This window comes from Haliotis rufescens, unplaced genomic scaffold (assembly GCF_023055435.1).
Source record: "Haliotis rufescens isolate VD_foot unplaced genomic scaffold, xgHalRufe1.0.p SCAF_8, whole genome shotgun sequence".
Taxonomy (NCBI): Eukaryota; Metazoa; Mollusca; class Gastropoda; order Lepetellida; family Haliotidae; genus Haliotis; species Haliotis rufescens.
This window is the reverse complement of record NW_025964372.1, coordinates 44791267-44817815: the sequence shown is the minus strand read 5'-3', so window position 1 is coordinate 44817815 and position 26549 is coordinate 44791267. Positions and strand designations below refer to the sequence as shown.

Here is a 26549-nt window from a genome sequence, read left to right as displayed (position 1 = left end):
ACAACGGAAATTACGTGTTCCAATTTCATATGCTAAAAACCCAAATGTGTTTAAATTTAAAGAACTTTTTAATTGTAAAAAAATAAATGTTATTAAAAAACTCTGCACTTTCTGTAATGTCTTTATGAAAACTGTAAAACCCGCCATCTTGTGTATATACTGTTTACAAATTTGTATCTCATATGCCGGGGATCCCGGGCTGATCGTAAATAAAGTTCTGTTCTGACGAACTAAATTTGGAAATAAAAGACTTTTCGAAAAAAATCAAAGTCAAATACGGTGTTATATATTGTTAGCGATGAAGTATTTCTGATCCTCAGCTGCAGATCAACAAAGCATATTTTTATTCAAAAGTATATCACCGATGTTGCATTAAGTTACAAAACAATAAATCATATGCTTTAATGTCAATAAAATATAGCGCAGTTTGTTTAAACTGCTCTGCAAAGTTTGGTCGTAAGGCTGGAGAAGAAAAGCAAAATCCACATTCAAACTTTTATTGATTCCCTTAAGTAACAGTTTTGTAAAGTCACAATATAAAAGCTGCAACTGATGCGTGGCGTTGGCAAGGGAAATGAAAGGTTTGAACGGACAGGAGTCTGTCTTTTCGCAAACATTGGTTTTATTTGTAGATCAGCGGAAATTATAAAGATCAAAACGAAGATCGAAACCTTCAGCTTACATCCCCCACTGACAAACAGCGTTCATCGTTTGACACGGCAGCGACGTTGACGTCAACCTCAACGTGTGCAGCAATGCGTTGCGGATCGACGTTGGCAAACTATTACAATGATAATTACAGCTTTATTCGCGTCGGAAGCGTTGTGAAATGACGCATTGAAAGCGGGTAAGATTTGGTCTGCGAAGCTTACACGACATCCCAATGAATATGTAACTATTGAAAGCGGTATTGTTTAAGGAGTGGTCGTTGCAACACACGCCTGAGAACAGATTATATTCATTTTCACAATGCTACTGAGGAGAGAATCCATGAATCTGGTTATATTTAGCATCCAAAGTAAATAAAACGAGTAAATAAAACGATCTATGATTGTTTTGACCATTTGGTTAATTGAAACAAAATATCGAGTTGATTTCACAGTAGCAATTATAACATTGATGTTCCGAGAGAAGGCATTACAAAGTTAATCGGGAGATTTCCTGTATGCGCGCGACAATCGACAAGCTCCGTCATCCTCCCAGCTACTCCCCCACCCATCTAGCTACTCCATCATGTCCAGCCTCGCTCCTGCATCCCTGGAACAATAGGTGACAATGAATATAACTGGGCGTAGGCTTCGAGCGACGTTGGTATAAATTGGTATAAATAGCCTGTGCTCAATGTTCGTGCCCTCTCAGAAGACAGCCAGCGTCATCAACATCAGAAGGTAAGGGGACAACCTATGGTTACTAATCACATTCCGTTTCCTATTGCTATTTTGTGAATTCGGCTTGATAGGTCAGATATACTGTAAGCCTTTCATCAGCTATTGCCCTTTGGTATTGATAACCATTCTAATAGTCGTAGCTATTTTTGTTCGTTTTTCTTTGAAAGTATAGTCTTCGACTTACATTGTACTTGTTTGTACGTTTTTGCTTTTTATCAAAATGGATAGAAGGCACTGGAGCTGATGGAAAGGTGATCGCCATTAGGGGAAAGTTTACTATTGGAAAGTTGAAGTCATCCCTCGTGTCATACAGTCTTATGGGGAGCTTTTTGTCACTCTTATTTATGCATAGATCTGAACATGAAACAAATGAGGCGGTGTCACTGCTCTTTTTCATTCTACTTCGGGGATATATCAATGTAAGGGAACAGGCTATTTGACAGTTATTGAAGATATTAGAGCATCGATATCCCTGAAGCTTACGTTACACATTTTGGACAAATTCACATGTTTGATTTTCATATCAGAGAAGAAATTTTTACTCGTATGCGTAAAGTGAAGGGATCAACAGAAGGGGAGTACAATTCGGGCCTCTTAGGAAGCCTACTTATTTCAAATGTCCTACACCTAAAGTTCACAGAGCTGTTACCTATGTGGAAGTTCAGCATTCACGTATTGTTTTCTCAGTAAACCTCGGATGACATTTGTTTTCATTTTTGACAAATTGTCCGGAACCCTGAATATGGAGTTACAACTAGATCTATGGCCACTACGTTTTCTGTCAAATTCCCCATGGATCCAGGAATTAGGTTTGTCGTTAGAGATAGTGGTATACACATTTGGGAAATCAATTGTTTTCACATAACTGGACCTGGCGGGGCGGGGTGCGCTCACCTTTTCGCGAACTTCTGGAGTCATTACCATTTGATAATTATGATTCATTAACACATACTCATGATACAGTTTTGAATCGTAAATCGATGTTGCTTTTTGCAGATATTTCTTGCGTTTTTGGAAACGTTTTGTCGCTTTCATTTTCTGAAACTGCAAAATAGAGGCAAATCCTTTGAGTTTTTGCGAATCTGCATGGTATTAATTCCACGTGTCACAAATACGTTCTGTGAATATAAACAAAGTCCTTCCTTGGTTGTATTAGGGATTAAGTTAATCTTTGCGACAAGGTTTTGGGGATACATTTTCTGGAGCCAGTAGTATGTCTCTCCGTGTGCGGATTATTATGGAGCTTTTAATAACGTCTATTGAAAATGTGGTAAATGGGCCGGAATTAAACGTTGTGTTAAGGTGAGATGCGAACGGTGTTCTGTATACAATGTGTTCGTCAATATACGTAGATACGTCATGAGTAATGATCTCTTAATTATCACATCAACAATTCGAAATTACCTGACCGATATTAGTGTCTGAGGACCAGGGACGGGGCGATAAGTGATTGTCCTCCCAGTGTCAAATATGTCCATCATCATCACACTTGTATAGGCGTTTAGAATTAATCCTAGCTAGCAGCACACAACGATTAGCACCGTATGACGTTCACAGAGCGTTTATTAATGTTGGATAACACGAAACATAACAGCCTTGGACAACGGGGTCTAGAAGCGGTAGACTAAATCTGTTCAATTTACTCGCAAAGAAAACTCTCGAAGTCTACATCTATATTTCAACGGAAAAGAATTCAGCTTTGAGTGAGTGAGTGAGTGAGTATGGTTTTACCCTGCTTTTAGCAATATTCCACCAATATCACGGCCGGGGACACCAGAAATGGGCTTCACACATTGTACCCATGTCGGGAATCGAACCCGGGTCTTCAGCGTGACAAGCGAACCAATAGGCTACCCGACCGCCCCTAAATCAGCTTTGAAAAGCACGTGGGTGTTATACGTTAGTGGTTTTCCAGTGGCAAATTGTCTTGTTTTATAGATACCATTATAAAAATACTTCAAAGATAATTTATTTGATAAGAAAACTCAAATATCGTCTTCACAGAAATACTATTAAAATATCTATATCTATCATGATTATTTGACAGTTACTCATAAACACATGTTCGTGATAATGTTTGGGCGGTCGGGTAGCCTCGTGGTCACGCCGCAGAGAACGCGTTTACTCATGAGTGTATATTTACACCAGGAGCAAAGTTGCATCATGTCTGGAGCAGGTGCAAATGTAAATGTAAATTTGTACTGTGTGTATATGTTGCAATGTGAACGTTTATGTCAACGTAAGAGGATGATCTAATTAATATCTGTTCGTTTGCCAACACCAAACAAATTGTCAACAGTTGCCAACTTGTATGCGTACATGTATATACAGAGTTGAGCGGACAGTGTTTTCTTTTGTTTTCAAGGAGTGAAAACTTTATGTACAAATTAAATCAAACACATGTTGCTGTGACTGACTGACGAATATGTGTGCCTACCACAAATTACATACTTTATTTACACACCTAGGATGCTTTTCTTGTGAACGCATAGTACATTTACACGCACGTATGTATAGTTACACATGTGTAAAAGTACTTACATTAGTAAATGTTGTGCATGGGTATAAGTCAATTCGCTGTTTGGACAGTGTTAATGTGACAAGGCTCTGAGTGGGATTACGGAATCAATGGGTTATCTAAGAAAATGAAATAATAAATGTTGATAAAGGGACGGGTCTGTGCTGTTCCGTTATATAGCTGGAAAAGATGTTTTCGTTTGCATCTCAGTGAAATATGTACATCGACCTCATTTTGTTAAATATCTAAGATGCTCCTTTACCTCCAGATAGTTTTAAGGACTGCATCCTACACATGTATGATGCAGAGAAGCAGAGAAGCAAGTGAAACAGTAGTCAAAAGACAATTGCCATGAAGGAGTTCCATTATATTTTCTTTCATAATCAATTCCGGTTTCTGTATTTCAATATAAGTAAGCCATTTTGTAAAAGAATAATCAAGTATAAACTGTTTACAGAACATAAATACAGGATACGATTTATACCAATGTCAAACATGTCAAACATTTCAACCATTATAATAAAGAGTCTTTTATAATCATTTGTATAATTATATATGTTGTAAGTACATATAGAGGACACTGACTAGTCACGATATCCTGACGTTGGATGTGTTAGTGTGGATACAGTGCCCTGGATGTAGCTAAAGGCGGGAGACTAACCAGATCATGCTAACGCCATGTGCTAAGCTTGGAGTGAGTACAGCCGATCCGTCACGAATATTGCAAACCACTGGAAGCCTATAAAAAGGTGTTGATTGACATTTTGACAAAATTCATATTTCCAGTACAGTGTTATGAGTTTGAATAACCGGTAGTAAAAGAAAGAGAATCTCTGTTCTAATAATCCAGTTCACCATTGAAATTCATTTGCTTGAAGTATGACTGAGCGTTAGATATTCGGGCACCCGAGTCAATCAAGTTGGAAACCGGAAGAGACTTTGAATATACATAAGGAGATCTTACTTTCCAAGTTAGACCAGCTTTGAGGTATATCCAGCTCATGAATTTCACTCAAATGGTAAAGTCTAAGACCAGCTTTGAGGTATATCCAGCTCATGAATTTCACTCAAATGGTACAGTCTAAGACCAGCTTTGAGGTATATCCAGCTCATGAATTTCCCTCAAATGGTAAAGTCTAAGACCAGCTTTGAGGTATATCCAGCTCATGAATTTCACTCAAATGGTAAAGTTTAAGACCAGCTTTGAGGTATTTCCAGCTCATGAATTTCACTCAAATGGTAAAGTTTAAGACCAGCTTTGAGGTATCTCCAGCTCATGAATTTCACTCAAAAGGTAAAGTCTAAGACCGGCTTTGAGGTATTTTACAGCTCATGAAATTCCCTTAAATGGTAAAGTCTAAGACCAGCTTTGAGGTATATCCAGCTCATGAATTTCACTCAAATGGTAAAGTCTAAGACCAGCTTTGGGGTATTTCCAGATCATGAATTTCACTCAAATGGTAAAGTCTAAGACCAGCTTTGAGGTATATCCAGCTCATGAATTTCACTCAAAAGGTAAAGTCTAAGACCAGCTTTGAGGTATATCCAGCTCATGAATTTCACTCAAATGGTAAAGTCTAAGACCAGCTTTGAGGTATTTCCAGCTCATGAATTTCACTCAAATGGTAAAGTTTAAGACCAGCTTTGAGTTATATCAAGCTCATGAATTTCACTCAAAAGGTAAAGTCTAAGACCAGCTTTGAGGTATATCCAGCTCATGAATTTCACTCAAATGGTAAAGTCTAAGACCAGCTTTGAGGTATTTCAAGCTCATGAATTTCACTCAAATGGTAAAGTTTAAGACCAGCTTTGAGTTATATCCAGCTCATAAATTTCACTCAAAAGGTAAAGTCTAAGATCGGCTTTGAGATATTTCCAGCTCATGAATTTCCCTTAAATGGTAAAGTCTAAGACCAGCTTTGAGGTATATCCAGCTCATGAATTTCACTCAAACGGTAAAGTTTAAGACCAGCTTTGAGGAATATCCAGCTCATGAATTTCACTCAAATGGTAAAGTCTAAGACAAACTTTGAGGTAAATCCAGCTCATGAATTTCACTCAAATGGTAAAGTCTAAGACCAGCTTTGAGGTATATCCAGCTCATGAATTTCCGTCAAATGGTAAAGTCTAAGACCAGCTTTGAGGTATTTCCAGCTCATGGGTGGCAGTATCCTCGAAGGGGGTTAAAGTACTGTAAAATTATTGTCCCCCTGAGAGGGTATCGTAAGTCCCTGTCATTCACAGAATATTTACATTTACTACGCTTTTAAACGTAGAATTTCTGTCATTTTAATTGTAGCTAAAATTATGTACAATCGCCAGCGACTGAAGGGATGATGTAAATCCTGCTAGGGTCCATGCAGGTAGCAAAGGTACTGTAAGTCCCCATGGTCCCTAGTATGGTGATCTACCTTCAGTTGCTGGCGCTCTATAGCCCGTTTTTTTATAATGTAATGTTATGTATAGTGCTCTTGATTTTATTATTACATACTAGTTTTAAAATTATTGCTGTGATACGTCTAGTTGTTTTACTGTCCCTCGTTGGCAGTTTTTTACAAACGTTTCAATATACACTCTCTCAAAAAAGAAACGCAACCCCAGTCTGAAAATGTGAGATAACCCCAAGAAGAAAAATATTGAAATACAATTTTTCTGATATGCACTTATACCATGTACACTGTTTATTAACGTAAGCGCCCAAACACACCAATATTCGTGAACAAGGGCATTTTATTGTTACTTTTATCATAGTGAGCAAAATTTTCATGTGGCCCATGCCAAAAGCCTCATGCACGTGCAATTCATGGAAAGAGCAGTAGAAGTATGGGTTTATAAAAGCACGTGTTGATTAGCGATTCACTCTATCATTTTCACCGAAAGACAAGGTCGAATATGCCACGGTGGAGTGCTGCAGATCGAAATATCGCCATTGGTCGTATTGAGGCCGGACAAAGCTTTGGAAACGTTGCCCGGCACCTCAATGTTAATAAAACAACGATTTCCCGACTTTGGAGCCGATACACCAAGTTTCATGCAACTGAAGATCGCCCCAGAAGTGGTAGGCCAAGGGTTACCACACCACCTCAGGATCGAATCATCCGGGTCACCCACCTACGTAATCGGCTAGCCACACCTACCGTCACTGCAACACAGGTGCCAGGTTTGAGAAGAGTGTCCGCACAAACAATTAGGAACCGCCTACGAGAGGCCGGTCTACGTGCAAGACGACCACTCATTGGACCTGTTTTACGCCACGAACATCGACGCCAACGACTCAGGTGGTGCACCAACGTTCGGATATGGACCCTCAGAAACTGGAGGCGCGTCTGGTTTAGTGACGAATCACGTTTTCTCTTACAACGCCGTGACGGAAGACAGCGTGTCTATAGAAGAGGAAACGAACGTTTTGCCCCGAACTGTGTTCGGCAGGTCGACAGATTTGGAGGAGGGAGCGTCATGATGTGGGGAGCCATGTCTTACAACCAAAGATCAGACTTGGTGATCATTCGTGGCAATTTGACAGCCCAGCGCTATATCAATGATGTCTTACAGCCTCATCTTCTGCTGATTATCGAGCAACAGAGGGAGCTCTATCAACACGACAACGCCCGGCCATACACTGCTCATGCAACAGTGAATTTTCTCCAGAATTCTAACGTCAACGTGTTACCATGGCTCTCCCGATCACCAGACATCAACCCAATCGAACATCTTTGGGATTATCTGGACCGACGAGTACGTGCACGTACACCGCCGCCGCAGACGTTGGATGCACTAGCCGTTGCACTGCAGGAGGAGTGGACAGCAATCCCTCAGGAAAGAATCCGGCGTCTAATCCGTTCTGTTCCTAGGAGGTGTAATGCTGTGATTGCAGCTCGTGGCGTTCATACGAGGTACTGAGAAAGACGCCCCCTTGCGTCAAGTCAATCTTAGTGAGAGAACTGTCGAAGTCTGGTCTTAAACTTGCATAACTGTACTGCCACCATGCCAAATTTCATATTGTTGTCTTCAATAATAAATGTGTTATAATAACTTGAATATTGCGATAAACATCTTGCAAATAAAGGGGTTGCGTTTCCTTTTTTGAGAGAGTGTGTATGTATTATATTGAACTATTGATAGTCACGATATGGCTGAAATATTGCCGATGTGACTTAAAATTTTAACTCACTCACTCACTCACTCACTCCAGCTCATGGATTTCACTCAAATGGTAAAGTCTAAGACCAGCTTCGCTTCGGGCTGTCCTACATCAAGCTGACACGTCGTGATGTTACTGGAATACTGTGCAAAGCGGCGTTAAACCAAATTCACTCACTTATAATCATTCAAGAAAAATACGGTGAAACGAACTCAAGGGGACTACTAAGTTTAGTTCGTTATAACCGTAGTTCGTTATAATCATACATACATCATAACTACATCAAATAGTCGGGACCAAAAAAGTAAGTTCGTTATATCCGTCTGTTCGTTATAAGCGTGTTCGTTATAACCGTAGGTTACTGTAATCGAACTGCAGTAAGACCTCATAACCTCAACATCCGCGGCCCATGTATCGTGTTATCCGTAGTTCGAGTGGATCCATACTTAACAAGCATACATTTTCTCTGCATTACCCCCAGTGAGTGAGTATGGTTTTACGCCGCTTTTAGCAATATTCCAGCAATATCACGGCGGGGGACACCGGAAATGGGCTTCACACATTGTACCCACGTCGGGACTCGAACCCGGGTCTTCGGCGTGACGAGCGAACGCTTTAACCACTAGGCTACCCCACCGCCCCTCATTAACCCCAGTAATAACTGCTGTTGCCTGATCCCCCTTAGCTATATACATCAAGTATACTTCTAACAAGAAGTTAAGGGACACCAAATCGTTTGACTTGACTATGTGTAAATGTGATCTTTACCTTCTTGAATAGTATATAATACATTGTACATATGTTTACACTGTATCGCCTTGTGCATACCGTGGTGTGGTGTATATGTAAATATGCATTACCGCACTCTACGTAATAAGCGCCCAGGGCACTCTCAAAATTAGAAATAGGGGGCTCTTATAAGAATGTTATGTTGGTGAAAAAACATTTCGTGGTTTATGCTGACAGCCTGAAATGTTCATATACGACAGATATATTTTTCCAGAATTAAATTGCCCATAATTAAGGGTGATATAACACACGAGTGCGTATTATACGCGAATAAAAAAGTCTTTTGTACATTGATCAATTGGAAGGGGTGCTAATTGGGATTGTTCACAAGCCAATATATTAGTAAATATCACCGTGGGCGCTTATTAGAGCGGGGCGCTTATTACGTCGAACACGGTATTATAACCGTTTTAAAGTACTCAGTATATAATTATGTATTTTATGACAAATGTGTTATGTATTTTTCCTAATGCCAAGCGCGGAGTATGTCCCTGTTGAAGAGATCCACCAAACGTTTACGTTGATAAAGAACATTAGCACAATTGATCGCTTCGTATTTCTATACTACCACAACCGCCTCCGTGGTCTATAGGTAGAGCGTCCACCCATAGAGTGGAAGGTCATACCAAGAGACGTTAAAAGATGGTACTTGTTGTTACCCTGTCTGGCGCTCGGCATTAAGGGGCTAAAACAAGGACTGGTCGGCTCGGAGTCAGTATACAGTGTCTCAGTGGGGTATTCATGTTAAACTGCGGCATGGTATCTCAGTGGGCTAGCACTATAAATCGGCATCAGTCCGGACTAGTACAAGCAGCCACACACACACACACACGTGCACGTCACTATATAACTGCAATAATCTTGGACGCGACGTTAAACTAAATTTCACCTAACCTCACCTCTATAATCCTTCACGTTAAGTGGTCGTTCAATTTGTCTTGATCAATAGCATTAGTGCCAAGAAAAAGTACTCCCATGTTTTTTTATTTGGGAAAATGATCATCTTTCCAAACAACATCGGGCCATCATTACTCACATGGAGGATGAATGGTCTGGTGTTCATATACGAGTTAAGGTTGTTGTGATTAACGATGGGCTCCAGTTGCCACGATCGTGAATACCAGAGCGACATGTGTAACTAGCGGAATTGTATGCAATACGTTCCTAATTGATTAAGCGATGTCAGATTCAATAAAATTTCTATATATTTTTCACCACTTCGTGTGGCCTTATTAACTTTGCCATTTCACATCAATGCGTGCGCTTCACTCATTTTTATAATGAATGGTTTTCCGAAATTAACCTGACAAACTTCTATTTTCCATGATGTAATAAAAAGACTGATGTTCAATGAAACAGAGACACGATTTAAGTGGGGCGGAATATTCCCTGAGTTTTGTTACATGCAATGAAACAGATAAAGAAGAGTTTGGAAATGGATCGAGAGATGTAGAGCTTAAAGGTTCATTTACTCTTTGTTCACAAATATCGTCACAATTAGCATCGTTACTCGCACTTGCTGCTTTTTGGGCGCTGAGTATTTAGAATCAAGAAAAAAAAACCTTTCACACAACGAATAACATATTCGTGTCCGATACTGAGGGCTAAACCTTCAAAGAAGCCAAGTAGGTCGGCTCTCCTTGTTAAGGTCCCTGGAGTGAGTGAGTGAGTGAGTGAGTGAGTGAGTGAGTGAGTGAGTGGGTTGGGTTTAACGCCGCTTGTTACGACGTAAATTGTAATAAAAAGGTAAATTGTAATACTTGCAGCAAATTGTAATAATTTTGACGTAAATTGTAATAACAACGTAAATTGTAATAATATTCGACGTAAATTGTAATAGGCAAATTGTAATAAAAATTGACGTAAATTGTAATGATCTCAACTTGCGGTAAAATGTAATAACTTTTTTCGTAAATTGTAATAACCTTACTACCGTGGTGTTTACAATTTACGTGAAAATTATTACAATTTGCTGCAAGTATTACAATTTACCTTTTTATTACAATTTACGTCGTAACACCGCTTTTAACAGTATTCCAGTTATATCGCTGCGTGTCAGCTTAATGTGGGAGGAAAGCCCGAAGTGATGCAGGTCTCAGACGTTCATCACTTCGGTGAAACCCACGAGCACGGGTATGGTGCTGACAAACCTAGAAACATAATCGGGGCGAACCGGGATTCGAACCCACAATCATATGTTTCTGGCGTGCCCAAGGGACGCAACTCTGCACAGCGAATCGCGGCGCCTTAGACGACTGGGCCACCCGTGCCCCCTAAGGTCCCTGGAAGTGACACCAGTGCCACGCAGTAAAGGTGGTTCACATGCTGTATTATCCAGGTCATTGAGTCGCTATTCTATTAAAAGTATATGCTGCTAAAATTGCCGTTCAAATGAGTCATGAGCGAGATACATTCTGTAAATAATAAACAATGTGCGAGAGAAACTCTTTTCTAAATAAATAATGTAAATAATAAATAATGTGCGAACTAAATTCTGTGCTAAATAAATAACGTAAATAATAAATAAAGTGCGAGAGTAATTCTGTGCTAAATAAATAATGTAAATAATAAATAATGTGCGAAATAAATTCTGTGCTAAATAAATAATGTAAATAATAAATAATGTGCGAGAGAAATTCTGTGCAAAATAAATAATGTAAATAATTTAAAAAAAGTGCGAGATGAAGTCTCTGCTGTGTGACGGGTGTCAAGGATGGGGGAGGATACGCTCACCTTTTCGCGAACACCTGGGACATCACTATTTGATAGTGATTCATGAACACATGCTCATAATATAGTCGGAATCCCACAATCGACTCTTCTGTTTTCAGATTTCTATTGGATTTTGTCGCTTTATTTAATTAATTATTATTAAGTAATATGAGAGGTTAAGATGGTGACGTCACTTTCGAAACTGAGATTCGGTGGCGAGGGCGTTCGTTGTATTTATCATAACAGGATAGAGATGTAATAGAGTATGGCAATAAAATGCTCGTTAACAGGATGAGTCCGGAAAAGAAGCGAATCCTGATTATTAACCTCATTGAGAATGCTGTGAATGAAACCATTTAAATGAACGTTATTAACGAGCTTAACATTGTAACACGAATGGGAGTATTTGCTTCAATTTGATTGGTTGTAAAACGTGATTAAATATGATTCGAAGGCCCGACATCTCCTTGAGTGCGCATGACGTTTCACTGCGTATGAATACTTTTCTTGATAATCATATATTTTTTTCTCAATCCCAAATTTGAAAATCGAGCCATGGGCTTGGCGAAATGGATACAACGTTAATTAAATTTTACGTTTTATCAACATTTATCAGAACAACTTCGATATAGTTGTTCTTTTTCCTCATTTACTAATCAGGCAGTTCATTTGTCACAGAAGCATGTGACGTCATACAATCTACTATGCCGTCTTCGTATCCAGGGTAACGTTATAACATTCAAGAGTGACGTCATGCCTGTCCCCCAGCTGTGAGAAGACGTTCTTCCTAAAACGACTGATAACTTTATAATGTCAATAAGCATTCTGTGTTCTCAGATTTGAGTTTTTGGTGAGTATTCGATGCCCAGAGATTTTGACATTTGAAACCTTAGACTAACGCCCTTGGTTTCGAATGAAAATACCCACAATACCACATAATGTTTATCTCCTAATTTTGACAGCTTGAACATGTATTGGAATTTATAAAAAATATGTGTATACTTCCAATAATAAATCATGTTGCATTTCCGGAGATGCAGATGTTTCTGGATGATATTGTCAAATATATGTTTAAAACATCGACCACTTCAATGAAAGTGAACCAGGCTTAAAGTTGTCGAACAAAATGGCGGCTCCTGTATCAATTCGGACTTTCTGATTGGTCAGTCATGTAGCTTGTTTGACATTTGGCGAGGGCTTAATTGTGTGGATCGTTGCTCATGCTGTCAGTCACTGGAATGTCTGGTACATACTCGATTATTTACAAACTGCCTCCGTGTACCTGCAATGTTGCTGAATGCGTCATTAAACAACAAGCAAACAAAGACACCACTCCAGCCCTATTTGTGGACCATCGGGTTTATATCTCGAGGTACGGAAATCGAGCACCGGGCGTTATTTAGAACAGGACCAAATTGTGGTTAAATATCGTTAAGCACATGCTTTGTTTGGCCACCGGGAGCTCTGTCGAGATACATACATGTCGCGTTTGACCCTAGGGACATTTAAGTCCAGATAAATACATTTCGAGTTTGACCCTCGGAGTTCAGTCGAGATAAACACATGTTTGGTTTGACCACCGGGTGTTCAGTCGAGATACATACATGTCGAGTTTAACCATCGGCTGGTAAGTCGAGATAAATACATGTCGAGTTTGAACACGAGTGTTAACTAGATATAAGCACAAAACGAGTTTAACGATCGGGTGTTTAGTCGGGATAATCACGCGCCGATTGAGGTGAGGTGAGTTAGGTGAAATTGGGTTTAACGTCGCGTCCAAGATTTTTGCACTTATATAACGACGTCCATGCACTTGCGTGCGTGCGAGCGTGTGTGCGTGTGTGCGTGTGTGTGTGTGTGTGTGTGCTTGTACTACTCCGTACTGATGCCGATTTATAGTGCTAGCTCAGTGAGATACCATGCCGCAGTTTAACATGAATACCCCACTCAGACACAGTATACTGACTCCGAGCCGACCAGTCTTTGTTTTAGCCCCTCAATGTCGAGCGTCAGACAGGATAACAACAAGTACCATCTTTTAACGTCTTTTGGTATGACGCGGCCGGGAATCGAACCACGTACCTTCCGCTCTCCGGGCGGACGTTCCACCACTAGACCACGGAGGCGGTCGCGCCGATTGAGAACTAACGACAGTTGTCTGTGCTATATTTTCAGATCAGCTACGATGAACCCACGAGTCAGCCAACTCCTTCTGTCTTTCATTGTCTTCATTGCATCCACGTGCCTTGTGACGTCGGCAGTGTTGCCTAGCGACGAAACTGGAGACTTAAGTGTCATTGGCTTACAAGACAAACGGAACTTGCGCGACGGTGAGTAGAGTCTTAGAGGTTCCATTTCAAACGAAAGCAGTTGGTATCCTGTAGCTCGTCTCACAGGAGGCACGGGCATACACACAATGCGACCTTAGCAGTACTTGCAATGAACCCCGAAATATTCGGGTAATAAATGGTCTCAGCATCCCACGATTATCGTAAGAAGCGGACCCGTGAAGATCCGGGGTAGAATAGGTCTTCAGCAACCTATGCTTGCCGTAACAGGCGACTATGCTTGTCGTAAGGGGCCACTAACGGGATCGGTGGTCAGGCTCGCTGACTTGGTTGATGCATGTCATCGTATCACAATAGCGATGATCAATGCTCATGATGTCAATCACTGGATTGTCTGGTCCAGACTCGATGATTTAAAGACCACCGTTATATAGCTGGACTATTTCTGAGTGCGATGTTAAGCATCAAACAAACAAACATAGGAAGCGACAAGCGGAATCGGTTGGTCAGACTCGCCGACTTGGTTGATGCATTTCTGGACCAGGGCCCTCTTCCACAAAGCGATCTTAGCGGTAAGATGATCGTAACTCCATACTTAAACATAGGCTTAGGACAGTCGTAGCGCTAAGATCGCTTTGTGGAATGGGTCCCAGATCTGATTGTTTTAGATTGCTGTCATATTGCTGCAATATGGAACATTGCCCAGTGCAACAACACGAAAGGCATTGACGTTGTTAATTCTGACAGACTGCTACGACCGCTTCGTGCAAACGGGCCCTGACTTCATGTCCCCTCAGAGTGCAATGCTGGCAGTATTGTGTACCCCTGCCGAGATATAGCGGGAATATTCCCCTTACCCAACTACTGTACAGTTTCAAAAGACTCTCATTGTGAGTGAATGCATTGGTGATAACGTCGCTTTGAACAGGGCGATAGTGGATGTCATAAGGAAAGGATCCAATTTTATGATTTCTTAAAAGGAGTGTCAGTTAAAGGAAAGAAACATAAAGTAATAAAGACGGTTAGGTGGGGGTGAAATGGGGTTTAACGTCCCGTCCAAGATTATTGCACTTATATAGCGACGTGCTTGTACTAGTCCGGGCTGATGCCGATTTATAGTGCTAGCCCAATGAGATACAATGCCGCAGTTTAACATGAATACCCCACTCAGAGACAGTATACTGACTCCGAGCCGACCAGTCCTTGTTTAAGCCCCTTAATGCCGAGCGCCAGACAGGGTAACAACAAGTACCATCTTTTAACGTCTTTTGGTATGACGCGGCCGGGGATAGAACCCCGGACCTTCCGCTCTCCGGGCGGACGCTCTACCATTAGACCACGGAGGCGGTCAAGTAATAAAGAAAGTTTTTTCTAAAGGACATTTTGGGGATATCTTCCCTCAGGCCACTTATTTTGAATGCTCCCGTTACATTACCGGACTCGGTTGGAATAAAACAAAAACCTGAATATAATGCATCGACATTTGTTACATTTGGTTAAGGGCGTGTGTTAAACAAATCATAAATATCCCGCTCAATACTTAAATATTTTTAAATTCATCTCAACAGAGGGTATAGGATATGGGTGCGTCATTAGGTCCAGCTATTTATCAATTAAGGGCCATCACCGATTATATGAATCGGTGCTCATACTCTCGATCACTGGTTGCATGTGATACCTTTCGCCATTAAACAGATTCAACTTACCGCTTCGTTGATCACAATTCACCTTTTCATGCCCCGAGAGTGACAGTAGTCATAGAGAACTAGTAAGTATGATTGCACGTCGCTTTTATCAAAATGCCAACAATATCACGACGGGGGACACCAGAATTAGGCTGGAAACATTGTACCCATGTGAGGAATCGTACTTCATAGATCGGCTGTTATGACATGCTCATATTCCCTTAACGTCTAGGCACAAGCCCCGTGGTCTACTTGATAAAGCGTCGGCCCGGAGAGCGGAAGGTCTGTGGTTCGATCCCTTGCCGATTCATACCAAACGACGTTAAGATCTGGTACTTGTTGTTACCATGCCTGACGTTCGGCGTTGAGCCGATAATAAAAGGACCGACTAGGAATTAGTATACACACACACACACACACACACACACACACACACACACACACACACACACACACACACACACACACACACACACACACACACGGGTATATACGTGAGATAATCTTAAAAGCCATCCCATCTGACCTCACCTAAACTTAATCTTCAACTCTCTCAGAAGTGTATGGAATCCTGTGAGGGACATTCTCGCAATCTCGACAGCAATTTCCGGGACAAGCATTATGTGCTTAATCCGTTGTACAGACCAACATCAGTATCCCAAAAGACACGCAAAGTGATGTAGGCATGAGTTCACAATGATAAGTTTGAAACTATAACATATTTCATCTATTCACCTTTCACCTGTGAGTCGGTTCGGTAAAATTCTACCTTACACTCAAAGATTAAACTGTTGGTGTGTAGTATCGTGTTTTAATCCATTTATAGGGGTTATTTTGAAAATCAAATTTTCAAAGTTTGGTTCCTCCCTGGGGTATTAAGCGGACAGTCCCTATGTGTCGTCCAATCTGTCCATTTTCACCATTCTTTTTCTTATTGAAACTCATATATTGCAGATAAAAGCGACAAATCATCCTTAATTATAAGCGTGTGGTGGATAGGACAATTACATGGTTCATGATTTAACCCTTTAAGAGAGATTATGCCTTTTAACGAGATTAGACAGTGAGCTTTTCTTCTTCTAAGGGCAACTGTTTCGTGGTTTCGACCTCAGATTGTGGTTATCATCCAAAGGATAGGGCATGGTGGGTATTAAGGGTAGGGCATGGTGGGTATGAAGGGTAGGGCATGGTGGGTATTAAGGATAGGGCATGGTGGGTATTAAGGGTAGGGCATGGTGGGTATGAAGGGTAGGGCATGGTGGGTATTAAGAATAGGGCGTGGTGGGTATTAAGGGTAGGGCACGGTGGGTATGAATGGTAGGGCATGGTGGGTATTAAGAATAGGGCGTGGTGGGTATTAAGGGTAGGGCATGGTGGGTATGAAGGGTAGGGCATGGTGGGTATTAAGAATAGGGCATGGTGGGTATTTAGGATAGGGCATAGTGGGTATTAGGGTGGGGCATGGTGGGTATTAAGGGTAGGGCATGGTGGGTATTAAGGGTAGGGCATTGTGGGTATGAAGGGTAGGGCATGGTGGGTATTAAGGTTAGGGCATGGTGGGTATTAAGGGTAGGGCATGGTGGGTATTGAGGGTAGGGCATGGTGGTATTAAGGGTAGGGCATGGTGGGTATTAAGGGTAGGGCATGGTGGGTATTAGGGTAGGGCATGGTGGGTATTAAGGGTAGGGCATGGTGGCTTGTTTCTCGAACAAGTGTCGTCGGCGTAAACGGAGATTGTGTGATCTCAATGTTGGGTCTGGCTGATTTTGTGTGATTGTATTTGTACGTTCGATACTCTTGGCTGACGGGACAATACTGACAGAACTAAGTCGTGATTGAAGGATATTCAGTTCTGTCGCGTCCTCATTGCGGCGGTTCAATGTCCACAATAAAGGGTGGCACGTGGTCCAATGCACAGCTCACAGATCACAAATTAGGTGAAGTTCAGCAACGTCGGTCTCGGAGAGTAGTTGGATGGGTGACCACGTCCAGCAGCTTGACCCCTGAGGGTTTCTAGGGCTTCGGTCCTGCCCCACACTGAAGCACATGTTACACATGTGGTGTCTCCTTAGGCAAGTGACTTTGTTCGAAATGTGCCTCTGTTCACCCAGCAGTGAGTGGGTACCCGTGTCTTTGTGGTCAAGAATATGTCGTTTCTATATTTTAAACCCCTCGACGACTGCTTTTGTTTGTCTTGCCTGGGGTTCCCTAAGTGTAGCAGTATGTTGCCCTCAATTACAGAGGGCGTAGATCGATGCTCATGATGTCAATCACTGGATGGCTTGGTCCACATACAGCCCGCCGTCATGTAGCTGGAATATTGCTGAGCGCGGCGTTAAACAGCAAACAAACAAACATTCACTGAAGCCATGATGAGATTCTGATACTCTGCTAGGGTGTAGCTTTCAGGGTTGGAATACTATTTACGGTCTTACATTATCTTATCCGCGCTTCTTTGTTGTAGACATATCAAAGATGCTTCTTAAGAACTTGAGGTTTCGGGATGCGGAGGAAGTTGAAGAACCAAGTAAGTGTACGATTTGTTGTTATTGTCTCATCCGTGTTGTGTTGACGTTCTACACTTGGTGGCTGTGAGGTCGTGGTCGCCCCTTGTAAGGACCTTAGTTTGGGGGCGCCACACCACTGCTTGCGGGTTTCACTATAATTTTAAACATCTACACACTTTGGACTTTCCTTCAACATTAAGATAACACCGTTATAGAATGTAATCTTGATGTACTCCTCGTGATGACTTCAAGCCAATCGGGACATGACTTAAAGAGAACGGTCGACACATCTTCAACACATGGTATATTTTGAATAACACTTTTTTAGTAAAATACAAACCATTGTACTTCTTGAGGTGGAACCCACACTCTTAGAGTCAAAGACAGGGATCTCACCCACCGATGCTTCCACAAAAATGGAAATCCGACACCAGGACCCACTTGCACAACGCGATCTTAGCGAAAAGACTATTGTAAGCCTATGTTAAAGTATGGGAGTTACAAACATCTTAGGGATAAGATTGCTTTGTGCAAGTTGGTCCTGGTCGGCTAGATCACGTACTTTGTGAACCTCTCTGATGAGTTTAAGTGAGTGAGTGAGTGAGTTGGGTTTAACGCCGCTTTTAACAGTATTCCAGTTATATCACGGCGTGTCAGCTTAATGTGGGAGGAAAGCCCGAAGTGATGCAGGTCTCAGACGTTTACCACTTCGGTGAAACCCACGAGCACGGGTATGGTGCTGACAAACCTAGAAACATAATTGGGGCGAACCGGGATTCGAACCCACGATCATAGGTTTCTGGCGTGCCCAAGGGACGCAACTCTGCACAGCGAATCGCGGCGCCTTACACGACTGGGCCACCCGTGCCCCCCTGATGAGTTTAAATTGGCATCGCATGGCTCCCATGTATGAATGCACAATTCCTTTTCAGAAAAGTGGTCAAATGTAACAAACGTTGTATTTGGGTTTAAGACTTTCTTAAGAAAGTACAATGCTTGTACTTTTGGGTGATTGAGCCCCATCCGGCACTTATTACATCTGTATCTCACAACAAACTTTGTCCTAGTATTGTTCTCTAACGTTGTTATGAATACAACAAGCATCACGACCAGCGCAGAACATATGTGGCCTTCTTCCGTGTATTATAAAGCCCCTAGTCGCTGAATGCTCATTGAATTCTTTCTAATTTCAGTGGCCAAACGACAGAAAATGCTGGTCAGCAATCTTGCCGCTCTACTTTCGGGTCTGAAACAGCGCCAGGCTGAACCCAACATGCGCATGCCCAGTCTGAGGTTTGGCAAATAAGTGCCCGGATGTACCGGATGAAGTTTCAATATGAGATCGCTTGCATTTTGACACGTTATTTCAGGCCCTAAGTTAGCGGTGCACACTTGTAGTCCAGAGAAGGCCGTCTTGAGTGACATGGAAAAGCTTTCTGCATGGTCCGGACGGACGAATCTGTATATGGGGAAAATGCCATTTTGATATGAATCAATGTTTTGGAATAAATATTTTTTGCTCTTTGAATAATGTCTATGGATTAATCTGTGTGGGCGTTGTTGTAGGAAGATGAATGAAGACTTTTGTTTGGCTTACTGTTAGATATAAACCGCTCTAACCTGGCGAATTATTACAATCATCAAAGGGAAAGTGCTTTATAATGAACGCGCCTTTCTTGACAATGCCCTCATAATGTATGACTTTGTAATATAAAGTATTGTGCAATTTAAACTCGTTCTGCCTCTGTAATAATTCATGCGCCGCTGGTAAAGTCGGGAGGGCCAATAAAGATGTGACGTTTTGTCAATGTGTTTCGTGTTCACATTTTTAACATCCATAATTTGTAACTGTTTTTCTGTGTAGTTGCCTGGGAGTATTGATATTGAAATCAGACAGTTGTGTTTGAATACCAGTGTGTGATCGCCGTCTTTATTTGATTTCATGGTTGTGATGTCTACCTTTGTTGAACATTTTTGAGAGAGATGTCGATTTGTTTGGGAAAGAAAACTGTTAACGCAGTGAATCTAATTAAAGAGTGATATGCTGGGAGTAAAGAAGGACTAGGAGATTACGAAAATATTTGAATAAAATAGAGTTTGAGTGTGAGAGATAGAGTGTGTGGGTGTTGGGTGGAGGTGTGACTGTGAGTGAGAGAGAGAGAGAGTGGGTGTGGGTGTTGGGTGGAGGTGTGACTGTGAGTGAGAGAGAGAGAGAGAGTGTGTGTGTGGGTGTTGGGTGGAGGTGTGACTGTGAGTGAGAGAGAGTGAGAGAGAGAGAGAGAGTGTGTGTGGGTGTTGGGTGGAGGTGTGACTATGAGTGAGAGAGAGAGAGAGAGAGTGTGTGTGTGGGTGTTGGGTGGAGGTGTGACTGTGAGTGAGTGAGAGAGAGAGAGAGTGTGTGTGGGTGTTGGGTGGAGGTGTGACTGTGAGTGAGAGAGAGAGTGAGAGAGAGAGAAAGAGAGAGAGTGTGTGTGGGTGTTGGGTGGAGGTGTGACTGTGAGTGAGAGAGAGAGAGAGAGAGAGTGTGTGGGTGTTGGGTGGAGGTGTGACTGTGAGTGAGAGAGAGAGAGAGAGAGAGAGAGAGAGAGAGTGGGTGTTGAGTGGAGGTGTGACTGTGAGTGAGAGAGAGAGAGATAGAGTGTGTGGGTGTTGGGTGGAGGTGTGACTGTGAGTGAGAGAGAGGGAGAGAGAGAGAGTGTGTGTGGGTGTTGGGTGGAGGTGTGACTGTGAGTGAGAGAGAGAGAGAGAGAGAGAGAGAGAGAGAGAGAGAGAGAGAGAGAGAGAGTGGGTGTGGGTGTTGGGTGGAGGTGTGACTGTGAGTGAGAGAGAGAGAGATAGAGTGTGTGGGTATTGGGTGGAGGTGTGACTGTGTGTGTTAGAGGGAGAGAGTGTGGGTGTTGGGTGAGTGAGTGTCGGACTTTGTTCTTTTAAAACAACTGGCTAATTAGAACAAGCTGGAAAATATTTCTTGTCACGTTTTACACACAAATATCGTGCACTGGACATGCTTGACGTTTTAAAAACATAATGCGTTGTGGGTAGAAAAAAAGGTCTGGCTCTATCTCGTCCCGGACCTTCTGAACATTACGTGGTTGGTCCTTTTGTATATTATATGTTTAGTTGACTAATCAACCTTTATAATCATACTTCCAATTATACAGTAAACTAGAAATACATTTCGCTTGGGTATAACAGTTAACAAGACACATTGGCTCGGGTGTTTATACCATGCTAAATAAGTACGGCATAGTGGAAATCACCAAGACGTATCTTCTGATCTATATGGTATTGGCAAATGGAAGTGTTATGATAATATCTGCGTGGAAATAGGCGATCAGATCTAATGGGTTCTAATGGTTGGAGTGATGAGATGGTGGTGCAAGAGGTCGTTAAATAGGTCGGGGTCGAAATCGAAATTTTCATTTTGCAGCTCACGTCACTAATATCGGGTAAAACCATCTCTGTTGGTGTGAAATGCGCGAATTCTTCGAGCCATGCTTCTGATGAGTCGAACAATGTCTGCTGGACAAATGTTTTCCCACTCACCAGTGATCGCAACAGCGAGTTGATTGAGTGTGGTGGGTGGATATTGAAGTTGACGTGTAAGGTCTGCCAATGTCGCCCAAGCCATGTTCAATGGCGTTAACAGAGGACATATTCAGCTGAGTTATACATCATACCACACTTAACACAGGGAATATTCAGACGAGTTATACATACTAACACACTTAACACAGGACATATTCAACCGAGTTATACATACATCATACCACACTTAACACAGGAAATATTCAGCTGAGTTATACATATGTCACAACATACTTAACACAGGACATTTTCAACCGAGTTATACATCCACCATACCGAATTAAAACAGGACATATCCAACCGAGATATACATCCACCATACCACACTTAACACAGGACATATTCCGCCGAGTTATACATCCATCATACCACACTTAACACAGGACATATTCAACCGAGTTATACATCCACCATACCACACTTAACACAGGACATATTCAACCGAGTTATACATCCACCATACCCAGTTAAAACAGGACATATTCAACCGAGTCATAGATCCACCATACCCAGTTAAAACAGGACATATTCAGCTGAGTTATACATCCATCATACCACACTTAACACAGGACATATTCAGACGAGTTATATATCCACCATACCACACTTTTCACAGGACATATTCAACCGAGTTATACATACATCATACCACACTTAACACAGGAAATATTCAGCTGAGTTATACATATGTCACAACATACTTAACACAGGACATTTTCAACCGAGTTATACATCCATCATACCACACTTAACACAGGTTATATTCCGCCGTGTTATAAATCTGTCACAACATACTTAACACAGGACATATTCAACCGAGTTATACATCCACCATACCCAGTTAAAACAGGACATATTCCGCCGAGTTATACATCTGTCACAACACATTTAACACAGGACATATTCAACCGAGTTATACATGTATGATACCCAGTTAAAACAGGACATTTTCAACCGAGTTATACATCCACCATACCCAGTTAAAACAGGACATATTCAACCGAGATATACATTCACCATACCACACTTAACACAGGACATATTCCGCCGAGTTATACATCCATCATACCACACTTAACACAGGACATATTCAACCGAGTTATACATCCACCATAGCACACTTAACACAGGACATATTCAACCGAGTTATACATCCACCATACCCAGTTAAAACAGGGCATTTTCAACCGAGTTATACATCCACCATACCACACTTAACACAGGACATATTCAACCGAGTTATACATCCACCATACCCAGTTAAAACAGGACATATTCAACCGAGTTATACATCCACCATACCTAGTTAAAACAGGACATTTTCAACCGAGTAATACATCAACCATACCACACTTACCACAGGACATTTTTAACCGAGTTACACATCCATCATACCACACTTGACACAGGACATATTCAACCGAGTTATACATCCACCATACCACACTTAACACAGGACATATTCAACCGAGTTATACATCCACCATACCACACTTAACACAGGACATATTCAACCGAGTTATACATCCACCATAGCCAGTTAAAACAGGACATATTCAACCGAGTCATAGATCCACCATACCAAGTTAAAACAGGACATATTCAGCTGAGTTATACATCCATCATACCACACTTAACACAGGACATATTCAACCGAGTTATACATCCACCATAGCCAGTTAAAACAGGACATATTCAACCGAGTCATAGATCCACCATACCAAGTTAAAACAGGACATATTCAGCTGAGTTATACATCCATCATACCACACTTAACACAGGACATATTCCGCTGAGTTATACATCCATCATACCACACTTAAAACAGGAAATATTCAGCTGAGTTGTACATCTGTCACAACACACTTAACACAGGACATATTCCGCCGTGTTATACATCCACCATACCACACTTAACACAGGACATATTCCGCCGTGTTATACATCCACCATACCACACTTAACACAGGACATATTCCGCCGTGTTATACATCCACCATACCACACTTAACACAGGACATATTCCGCCGTGTTATACATCCACCATACCACACTTAACACAGGACATATTCCTCCGAGTTATGCATCTGTCACAACACACTTAACACAGGACATATTCAACCGAGTTATACATCCATTTGACCACTTGCACACACCCCTAACCCTAACCCTAACCCTAATCCAACCCTAACCATTATCTACCACGAGGCACAGAAACGATCAGCGTCATATTAAACGTGTGTTTTTGCAATCTCGGAACCACCTATTTATGCATGTGCAGATGGATGTGACCCTGCATCAGCTTGACAAAGCTTTCCTGGCAAGCTACTTATACACTGAGGTTATTAGCCCAGTGCATTTCTGTGTTGTAAATATCCTGCATAAACTATTTTTTTCTCTTTATTATATAATGTCATTACTAAGATAGTGGATGTTTTTCATGGAAATACTGTTCAAGAAGACCTGAGTCATGTGTGACCAAGTCCTCTGAGGCGCTGCAATTCGCTGTGCAGAGTTGCGGCCCTTATATACACCAGACACCTATGATTGTGTTTTCAAATCCAATTTCGATCCGATTATGTTTCTAGGTTTGTCAGCACCATACCCGTGCTCGTGAGTTTCACTGAAGTGGTAAACATCTAAGACCTGCATCACTTCGGGCTTTCCGCCCACATTAATAAGCTGGCACGCCGTCATATAACTGGAATACCGTTGAAAGGGTCTTTAAACCCAACCCACTCACTCAAAGTGGTGTTAAACCAAACTCTATAATAGCTCTATAATAGAAGTTGAGAAGATGAGAACTTAAGATGTCCTTTATCTGTACATTCAGAATGTAAGTTCAACACTTAGAGTTCTACTGAACTTGTATAACGGCACACCACCTTCTCCTAGGAACATGTTCAACAAATGCCACAACTGAAAGCTAATTTCCGTACACATACATATCTACTTTACGCGTAACATTTCACTTATTGAACTACTTCGGATGTTATACATGAATGAACGTGTCCGTTGACCTGTATTATATAGTGGCTATATTTCACAATTTACATGTCAATGCCAAACACCAGTGGCCTAAAACACGATCAGTTATAGACATTTCCGATGACGCCCCGACGTCGTTGAATCATGGCACTCAACATTGCAGACCTCAGTGAGTTAAAATGTTCCGATATATTCCACTGGACTTCAACAACAGATGGAAGGACAATAATCAATGGGGAAAACAACGTCATTGTATGACCCCCTTGAAGTTGACTTCTGGTTATGGTTCGTTGTGAATAACAAAGACCTACTCGGGTAGACATTAAGGCAATTATTTTCACATTGTAGACCGACAGTGACTCCTAACAAGCAATGTAAATATAATATCAATAAATCAATGTTATCGAGTCTCAGGAACAGATACCATTGTATCGTGACAAACGCTCCATGCGCATTACCACTGAATTGTCAACTACACACCATGAAGCATGGAGATGGGACATGTGGTTATTGTGTGAGAATGTGTACGACCCAGTTCATGTTGCGGTCACAAGCTCAACCGCCTACGATGCCTCAATTCGATGTGCAGAGTTGCATCCCCTAGGCGCACCAGAAACCTATGAACGTGGTTTCGATTCCCGGTTCGCCCTGATTATTTTTCTAGGTTTATGAGCACCATACCAGTGTTCTTTGGTTTAATATAAGGAAAACCTTCATTCCATGATACATGGAGCATTTGTCACGAAACGTGGTGACCAGAGATATAGTTACATCACTACCAGCTTCCTGACAATGCCATCTGCAGTTTACTGCGAAAACAATAGGTGAAGGGCTGAACTTTGACAACAGAACATTTAGGCAAGACGTAGGCATCCCCATAGGCACTCAGGTATCAGGGAAACATGTATTTGCCTTTGCATGTGTTTGTGACGGGTGGGGCAGGATACGCTCACTGTTTCGCGAACAACACCTGATATCATCACTAATTGACAGTGATTCATAAGCACGTGCAGCACACATGCTTTACCAGAGATTTCAGATGATTACGGAAATGGTTTGGTCGCTTTTTATTTCCCTCAAATGTGAAAATCTAAGACCTGCATCACTTCGGATTTTTCTCAAACTAAATAGCTACGCCACTTTTAAAAATATTCTTCGTCTTCAAAACTCCAAAACTTGCATCTTTGTTTTGGGCTGCTTACCCAGTACTATTAGTTCAATATCAACTGGTTTGTCACAAATCCAGAATCAATGTCACGCACATGATGCTGACCATGGTTGATGCTCTCTGACATGGATTAGTTGGCTCTGGTACAGCGGTCTTCTCTGCTGTTTTGTTCTACTTAATAACCACTGAACTCATTTTAAAACCAGGCAATGCAGTTATCGTGTAATCTGAGAGATGTGACCATGGCTGACTTGTCAGCTCGGGATTATTACTTGGTTTTATGGCTGATGTCCTTATATTGTCCTTAAGCTGTCCGTATATGTCCGTATGACACGTTCCACACTCATGTTTGGGTATTATCCAAATGGAAAGCCGATCTTGATAAACGAATGGTGCGTTTAAGCGTCTACGTCAACACATTATTACAAAGCGTACGAATTAGGTTATGATGTTTGTATTTCGAATCGATACCAGGTATTAATGTGATTACATATGGATCAGCTTTTTTATTGGAATATGCAAAGATTATGTGTATCTGTAAACAGTCAGTTTTGTGGAAATGAGGTGCATTATCGGCCAGCCGTCAATTAGTTGTACAGAGTTACGTCCCTTAGTCGTGTCAGGAACCTAAAGTATGATCTTGTGTTCGAGTTCATGCATTATCTCCAATAACATTAATGAGTTCACGTGTAGTTTTATATTGTTTTGTTTCGTTTATTCGTTGTTTATAGCCGCACTCAGCAATAATCCAATGTATTATTGTTATCATGTAAGCTA

The 26549-nt window shown here is 41.5% G+C and overlaps 1 protein-coding gene across 1 annotated transcript; it reads left to right on the top strand.

Annotated features, from left to right (window-relative positions):
* Positions 1–1240: 1240 nt before the first annotated feature.
* On the top strand, positions 1241–19836 carry LOC124143597. The gene is made up of 4 exons (XM_046512623.2): positions 1241–1388; positions 13724–13878; positions 17986–18048; positions 19222–19836. Exons 1-4 carry the CDS (start codon positions 1342–1344, stop codon positions 19332–19334), a joined length of 378 nt encoding a protein of 125 aa, XP_046368579.2. The 5' UTR covers positions 1241–1341; the 3' UTR covers positions 19335–19836.
* Positions 19837–26549: the final 6713 nt, after the last annotated feature.